Source organism: Xiphophorus maculatus, chromosome 8 (genome assembly GCF_002775205.1).
Source record: "Xiphophorus maculatus strain JP 163 A chromosome 8, X_maculatus-5.0-male, whole genome shotgun sequence".
Lineage (NCBI taxonomy): Eukaryota > Metazoa > Chordata > Actinopteri > Cyprinodontiformes > Poeciliidae > Xiphophorus > Xiphophorus maculatus.
Window position 1 is genome coordinate 26,730,915 of NC_036450.1, and position 8,953 is coordinate 26,739,867.

General features: G+C 38.9%; 1 protein-coding gene across 1 annotated transcript in view; it reads left to right on the top strand.

The window, feature by feature from the left end:
- The window catches only part of LOC102217204 (GDNF family receptor alpha-2-like), a 119,687-nt gene extending 112,444 nt beyond the window's left edge, over nt 1–7,243 (top strand). The window contains exons 9-10 of the mRNA XM_023338157.1: nt 2,853–2,900; nt 3,813–7,243. Of these exons, the coding sequence (XP_023193925.1) occupies nt 2,853–2,900; nt 3,813–3,956 (192 nt within the window). The 3' untranslated portion in view covers nt 3,957–7,243. The remainder of the gene's footprint in view (nt 1–2,852; nt 2,901–3,812) is intronic.
- The last annotated feature ends 1,710 nt before the right edge of the window (nt 7,244–8,953 follow it).

Sequence of the window (8,953 nt, forward strand, 5' to 3'; positions counted from 1 at the left end):
TCCCTGTAATGTAGAAAAATCCTGGTTCTGGAAAATGAGAAATTATTTGCTTTGGCTGTGATTTACATAAATATAGATATGGCTGGGGTTTCTCCTAAATGCGTGGATGATGCCTCATTTAAACAGGAGCAAACTGCATCAGAATGGAGAGAGGCTGTTTGCTTGGGAGAGCTTTTTTTGGAGCAGATCTGGTTATAGAATTGGGTTTCCCATAATTTAGCTAATAGCTTTGTGCATCTGAGATTCTGTCAGAATTGATTCATAAAATACCAAATTATATTCTTCATGTTACATTCACCGTTAAACTTTAAAAAAATCTGTTAAGAGTTTTTGGATGTAATGAGGCTAACAGCACATCTGACTGTGTGTTTTGTCTCTGTGTTGTGTTTTGGTGGGCAGGAGCTGAGATGTCTGTGTCTCTGTCCCACAGCTCACAGCTCATACTCTGTTCTTGTTTTGCTCGTCTAAATTCAGCCCTGCCTCCGGGTCGATGGCGTTTCCTTTTCTGTCCAGCCTGTTGACATTGTGGAGCACAGAGGTGCCAGAGGCTGGTCCTGCATAAAGTTTGTTTTTATTATTTTTACCTGCCTTCAGCTGATATCACCAAGATGCAGCTCTACATCCTAATGGCACTGAGTCCCATTTACAAAGAATATAATAATACAGTAATATGTTTTTATGAAAAATAACTCTGTTTATTTTATAAATAGAAAAGAATAGTTGACAGATAAATGTAAATATGAATATTACTTCTTTAACACCCAGTCATGAAGTCATGAAGGATAGACCCTCATACTGAACCCGGTTCTGGTTCTGCTGCAGGTTTCTGCACTGTTTGATATGTAGAATCAATTGGAATGTATATGTGATTGAATTGAAATCACTTTTTTGTAAAGTGCAAAGACGACATTTGCTGTGAATTGGTGCCGTAGAAATAAAATACAATGAAGTGAACTGCTGAGAGCTTCTCTCATGTCTTTGGGGCCTCATTATGGAAATAATATATTGTGTTTTCCTTAACTTAAAGTCTCTTTAACCATGAAAATTGAGGGCTATGTCTGTATGCCTGGTTTGCATGAACTCAGTGTTGGTTTGGGAAGGCTCCAGTCATAAATCCAATCTGGACCTCAGCTGGTTGGAGGTGTGGCAGAGAAAAGCAGAAACACTGAAAAGGAGAATGTTTTTTGCCTTCCCCGAATTCTCAGTATAATCACTTTAGAAAATTAAAAGTGCAGACATTTTTTTATATTTTGTTTGTGTTTGAATAAAATCTGAAATGTATCTAAGAGAACCATCAAGATGGTTGGACTTTGAGATTAAACAATTTAATTCTGTTTAAAAGTATGTGAACATTACTGATTTATGGGAGGGAAGCTAATAGATAATATGTGATGATTTGATGGTAACTAAGGCATGATGTAATTTACCAACACTAAATACCTTCAAAGACCTTATCTAATGAAAAAATTAAAAACAATGCAAAGAATGTCAACCAGTTAATGGCTTTCCTGTTGTCACTTCTGGCCTGTCTTAGTCTGCAGCGCGGCATGAGCAGGACGAGCAATCACAGCAGCACTTTTCTGAAAAGTTCTTATGTTTTCAACTTGAAGCTTTAGAAGTGACTGTAACTAGAAGTCCTTGTTATAAAAACACGGTGAATGCTGGGATTTTTCTCCTGGTGCTCACATTCACCTCAAGAAAATGTCCTGACTGAGAAAGAAACACTGGTACTCACTCAGGAGGAAAAAAACTACTTAGAAAAAGTTTATTTTTCATCGCAACCATTTTTCTTTTCACCTGATTCCTCATCTTTTCTGAAGTTCTGCCATTTTTTCTTCTGTCCTCTTTTCTCTGGGCATCATCCCCTAAATATAAAATAATTCATTTATATGGCATGTTTAAATTTACGACAATAAGAATCACTGTTACTAATTTCACCAGCATAGTTAAGCTCAGGTGGCCTGATAAAGCAGTGTGTTTAACTATTTGTCATCATCATGCAAAAACTGCTAGGAGCTAGGATCAAGTATGTGCTACCATAAAGAGCATCTGATCTGTCTCTGATTCAACACATCGGTGTTGTGACCCACTGATACACAGGCTTTATGAGGAGTGTGTGGATGTGCCCACTGCTGTGCCTGATGCTCCACAGACCCTCATAGCTCCACCATCTCATTCTGACTTAAACGTTCCTGATATGTGTTTCATGGTTGGATGCAGCATGCCTGCTGCTGTTGTTTACACTGCTGTGCACAATGTGAGACTCACACAACTCTGCTATTTCTTCTGCTAATCTTTAGAATGAAGCTATGTTCTCCTATATTGTTGACTAATAAAATAAAATATAGAGTTCCAAGCCAAAGGAAGCAAGCACATGGCCCATGCAGGCACGACCGTAGGTTCCCCTGGACTGGCAGACTGGGGTGGTGGTCCCTCTAATCAAAACGAACGTGTTCCAACTACAGGGGGATCACACTCTTAAGCCTCCCTGGTAAGGTCTAGTCTGAGGTTCTGGAGAAGAGGGACCGTCGGATAGTTGAAGCTCAGTTTCAGAAAGAGCAGTGTTGTGGACCGAGGTTTGTAACAAGACAAAAGGTTAAAAGTGTACAGTTCATTAGCTGGGACTTACAACATGAAAAGGTAATGTTAAGTATTCCAAGAGTAAAAGAAGAAAAAGCTTGAATTAACAATTGTATTGTTAAAAAAACATTATTCTTTTAAAGTAAATATGATTTAAACATGACTGTCTTTGGTCATTCTCACCCAAGACAGTCATGCAAATGAACTTCATGCTAGTCTCTGATAGACCTGGATGGACAGTGAGTGTGTCTGTGTGTTCTGATGTTTTTCAGGATGGAGGTCAGAAGTGTATACCCTCTGAAGACTATGAGTGTGAGGAGGTGAGTCGCTGATTCATCCCCTCAATCTGATAACACATAATTATGGCTCCAACATGCTTTATGATAATGCATAAATTAAGAAAACACCTTATTAGTCTCTGGTCACACACAGAGAGCGTTGATTTCTAATTTTTATTGATATATTATGAGCTGTCTCTGCTCATTTTGACAGCTTGCTTTCAAATATGTTCTATTTATTTTTTAAACTATCCTTAAATTTAACAAATTAAATCTAATTGATTTTTAAGAATAAAACTGAACTGTGATGGACTGGTGACCTGTCCAGGGTGACCCCGCCTCTCGCCCGCTGACAGCTGGATAGAGGCATCAGCACCCCTCCAGACCATAATGGGATAGGGGTGTAAGCAAATGAATAGATGGATGAATAAAACTGAAATATTAGTAATTAATAAAATGACAATGCAGTTAGAATATTTAGGAATTACGCAGCAGAAAGAAGGGAGTCAAGAGTGAAATGTGGGAGAGTGATAAATCAAAGAATGGCTATTCTGAAACAAGGAAGAACTACATTCTACACACAAGCAGTTTAAGGAGTATCCTAAGATAAGAAGCAGCTGCAGCTTCAAGGTTTAGGGAAAAAGCAAGTTTTGTCTTTCACACGGTTTAACAAATTCCTCCTCTCTGGGGTGTGAATACTAAACCTTTAAATGAAAAACAAACTGGTAACTACTTATGTAAGAATGATAACAAAACATAATTATTCTAACATTTTCCTCTACTTAAAAGATAATGAATGCTAAAACAAAAAATGGCTAACCTGAACTTTAGGACAAATTTTGAACAAAATAGCATCTGGTGTTTGGAATTTTCTGTTTGGTCACCTGGAAGGAGCAGACCTGCAAAATGCATTTTTCCCTCTAACATTTCTCTTTTTCTTCTCTCTCTGCTCAGACTTTGTTAGCCCAGGGGTCAATAGACTCTCAGGATTCGGTGGGACCTAAAAGCAGCAGCCAGCAATCAGCGCCGCTACTCCAACACATTTCTGTGACTGTGTGTGTGTCCATTCTGCCAACACTTCTACACTTCTTGTCATAAATTTGAACTCACACACCTCCAGGCATAACTACATACACACAATCCTAAATGTCAAGCAACAGATGTCCAAGCATCCACTACGGCCTTTTTTTAGAAGAGAGTCTGGAGCCGGTCCAGATGAGCGGTCCTTCTGCACAACATAGTCACACACTGGCCATGGGAGGGAGAACGGAAGCAGCTGCACTTTCGTGTCTTGTATGTGATTGAAAAGAGGAATCAGAAACACAAATGAGAGACTCTTGGGTCTCTGGTTCACAGTGACTTCATTTCAATGCTCTGAGTCTTCACAGTGTGTGTGCTCTCTGTGCAACCCGACTAACTCACTCCCCCAGGCCCGTCTGGATCTAAGACAGCTGGGCCGACAAACACTGGAAGCGAGCATATGACTGCGTGCACACACACACACACAATTTGAGCAGAAGTGTTAGAGTTGGCAGCTTCAGAGAGAGGAGAAAGAAACGACAGGGAAGGACAGCTGGGACAGATCCTTCCATGAGGTTTGTCAACTCAATTTATCCTCCCTCAGACCTCCCTAGTGGCAACAAATCTATACAACATACAAACATCACACAATCCCACCTACATTCATCCTGTCACTTTCCCCTTAGACCTACTTAGCGGGTAAACAGGGTCCCCACATGGACACAAACACTCATGCTGTACACCAGTGTGCTATTTGTGGGTCTTTATCTTCATTTTGTGGTCTACATCCTGTACAAACTTCATTTACTGTGGAAAATGAAAAGTAAAAAGTCCAGTGAATGAGTGTATGCTTCAGCTCAGTGTTCAGCCTTGTGGGGGTGTGCGTGTGTGTGTGTGTTTGGGGGGGGGGGTATGTTTGTACGTCTGTGAATGTCCGTGATGATTGTTGACACATCTGTGCATGGAGCAAATAAATGAAGGAACAGGTGGAACTTTAATCAGATGACAAACAAACTGAAACATGATGCGTAGCCACAGCTTAAAACTTCTGTCTAAATTCAACTTTAATTTAGAGCAGTTGGTTGATTCTTTTCTAGAAATACTTAACTACATCAATGAAATAATTCTGTTTCATAGTGTTCTAAAGTCAAATGTTTTTTGAAAAGTTTACTTTAAGTTGATGGATTTAAGTTGATAGTGTTACACACATTTATTTTTAAAAGCAGACAGTTTGTATGTTTTAAACTAGGTTCTGTGGCGCAGTCATTTCACCTGCACCAGTTCTCAAACAGACATCATCTTTAGGCACTTTGCAAACAAAAAGAGTCTAATCAAACCATTCAAGTAATGAGATTCCAAGTCAAGCGCATCAATTCCAATTGATCCTCATTACCAAACAATGCAGTTTGATAGAAAACTTTCAACCAGTTTGAATAACAAAGGAAACCCAGCAGTCTTGCAGAAATCCCTCCTCCTGCGTATGCTTTTATCGACAGTAGACAGTAGCTTGCATTGTGTTGTTGACTTTGCAGCAATCCCTCATACTGAGCTTGTATGTAGTGGCAGTGAAGAGAAAGGCCTCTCTGCTGTTATCAAAAACCCAATAATGTTCACATTTTCAACATCCTCGACCAACAGTATGGACAGACACACGATCTTCCACTTCTCCCAGGACTCCATCATGTATCCAGTTGCAGTGTCCCACTGGGGGCAAGAGGGCTCTCTTTTGCCCAGGCGTCTTGTCAAGAAAATTTGATTAATTGTGTTGAGAAATCAGCTGAGCAGTTCTATGATTTGCAGGACACAGGACAGAGAGAAAAAGTAGGACAGACTGGGGAGGAAGCAGGAGAAGAAAAAGCGTCTACCTTTACTGAGAGCAGGATGAAACCGACTGGAGGTTTGAGAAGACCGGGCACAAAGAACACAGACACACTGATCCTGGAGTACTTTGTATGTTAAAGAAAGTAAATAGTTAATGGCAGTAAAGAATCCATGAGTGGCATCATCTAGGAGAGAAACACAGCTAAGCGTTTCTCTTAGCTGTGTTTTGTTTCTGAGTCAGTAGGATGAGAGAGAGCACATAGAGTTAGTCCACATAAAGTCTCAGCCAACAGCAAAGTCTGGGAGAGACACTAAAAGACTGGACCCAGTGCATCACTTATACAAACCCAATTCAAATCATTTCAACCTAGATTCAGTTGAATTCACTACAAAGACAAGATGTTTAATGTGCAAACAGAAAAACTTGATTGTGGTTTTGCACAGTAAACGCTGCCGGCTCCTCTGGCCCAAACTCATCTGACATGGACTGATGCAAAGCGGACAAGTGCAATGCAAAGCAAATAACTTACATTTCCTTTAATAAATGATGTGGAGTTTTTTTATCCTATGATGAGCAAAACACTAGATTGAAAAGGAGTACATGGTATTTTTTTTTTGTTTCAAAACCCTGCTTAGTTCGTTTAAAAGTTGCGTTGATACACATCCATACCTTTGAAAAACTCCACAACTAAAAACAATATCTGACACCAGTTCCTGTTTGTTTGTTTCATATGCCATTAAGTCCTAAGAAGCTGACACACAAAGTAATAACATGCTGCTGATGAAAGAAAACCTTCCTGACTGTGTCAGAGCTTCCTGTCAGATTGCCTCCGCTGTTCCCAGTGTTGAGTGAATAAACACAGATGGGTTGACACTTCACAGCAACCAACAAGGTGAGATGCTTCAGATTTCTGTAATCAGCTGTGTTCAGTCAACACGTGTTTGGTTATTTTGAACATTTCTTGTCTCTGTCTTACTTCCATAAAACTGTTCAATGTGTATGTGAGTGTGTACTTTACCTCTGGCCTCTGTATGGAGTATTTTTAATGTTTTGTAGAAGCTACAGACTGGTCATCAGGTCAGTGTCATGGTGGCCGTTCCCTCCTTAAGAGAGGGATCAGTTTCTGTTGTTATGGTGTTGCCTTACTTTATTGTTTTTTATTACCTAAAAGTAAAGATGGTTCTGAGTGAAGTGACACTTTTCCAGGGCAGAAGTCTTAGCTAGCCACACTGCTGTTGAATTAGGAAGACATTTGAATGATCTCCAAAGAGGGAATTTTGACAAATTAATAAACCTACATTTTGTATCGTGACCAAAGCTTGATATTGCTTTTATCTAGGGGTGCACCGATCTATCGACCAGCCCATTTATTGGTGCTGATTTCCTTAATTTTGGGAGATCAACTGATCTTATCTACCTCAGCAAAGGTTTAAAAATCAGCCACTGTCCTCTTCTGCTCTCCAGTGAGAGCTTTGACTGACAAACCGCCCACCAGGTCATGTCTACATGTCTGCTGTTAACAATAGTCACCCCAATGTTGGCAACTCAGCAACTTTCTTGCTATATTTAGCAACATTTCAAACAAATAAAATCAGGTCAAGTCAGGCTTTTTAAAGATTGGCTATCGGCGATCAGCTGGAAAACTGCAGTCGGTGCACCTCTACCTTTAACCATTCAGTGGGCTAATATTTCACACTACAATGGAATCAAAGTCAAACCATTTGTTTCTCACCAACAGATTAATCCTACAAAACTTGTGTGATCCTTGAATATTTAAAGAACATAATTTTTTGGTCTTGCCATATCTTTTAAAAATTTCAGTTGCAACTGATAGGGCAATCCACATTACTATTCCCCAGCAGAAAAAAAACTACTTATTCTTAAACTACTTGGTTTTATGTTTGTGCATAATAATATTTTTAATTGTTTATTATTTGTAAGATTTCATGACCCACAGTGGAAAAAGCTGCTGTTTGTTTAGTTCCCAGTTACATGTTTTACTTGGCAAAACAAACCATATTGACCATATGTTTTGTGATAAGGATCATATGTTGTGTTCATGGTTTTTATTAATGGCATCTAATCAACAGTTGGTACTAAAAACTATCTACCTGCTATCCAGCTATAAACACCACTTGTACATGCAGACTAAAATAACTATGAAAGCAAAAACAAGCCAATTTGGCTTAACTTTGATGACCTTTGTTATTAATTAGAAATAGTATAATGTAACAAAAAAACCTTAATCTCTTTTTGCTTCAGCTCTTTACCTTCTGGATGAAGTCAGTTCCTATGTTTTGAACTATGTTGTATTGTGATCCTCCATTTCTCAAACAAGTATCCTAAGACTGACAAAACGGTGTCACCAGTGGCCGATTCTTTCACTTTCATCTTTCACGCTGGTGGTAATTTGAAAGTTGTCTAGACTAAAATTATCTGCTTTTATCTAACATTGATTGGTTATTTTTTAAGCTCAGCAGTTTTATGTGATTTTCATAAGAAGGGAAATGTATGAAATGTTATTTTCAAAGTTTTCCACTTGTTGAAATAAGGAAAAAAGAAAGTACAGTATAGAAAAGAGTTTGTTCTCTCCACAAGCCTCTTGGCAACACACTGCATGCTGCTTCTTTCCTTCCAGCTGTGGCAGCACAAACAGCAGCTATCAAACATACAGTATACAGCAGCTGTGACAAATATTCACCTCCTTGGATTTTTTTTTACCCTTTTTATTTATGATTAATGTATTTTAGCTTATTTGACAAAAAATATTGTAAAGTAAAAATGTATTTCTACAAAATAATGACAATTAAATAAAACTTGGTAACATAAAATAAGGGATTGCATAAATATTCAGCCTTTTACAATTACTGACTGAATTCAACAGAGGTCCAGTCAGTTGGTGCTAGTGTTTTCAAAATGAGTGCAGTGGAGATCAGCTGAGTGCAGTGACTGCGTCTCAATGATTGTTTTATAAAGACAGTTGTCTCTGGAAGGTCCTTTCTCTGCTCCGTCAGTTTCCTGGCTAGAATGAAAACAGAAGAACATCACAAGCAAATCAGAGAAATCAGAGTAATAGAAAAGTATACTTCAGGGAAGTTTACTTGTAAACATCATCAAGAAACAAAAGGATTATGGTCCATGTGTAAATTTGTGTAAATCAGATCATCCTCACAACCAGGGTGGCAGTGCAAGTAGGAGACTGGTGAGAGAGGACACCAGGTCACCATGACTACACTGAGGAGTTTCCTTAAAG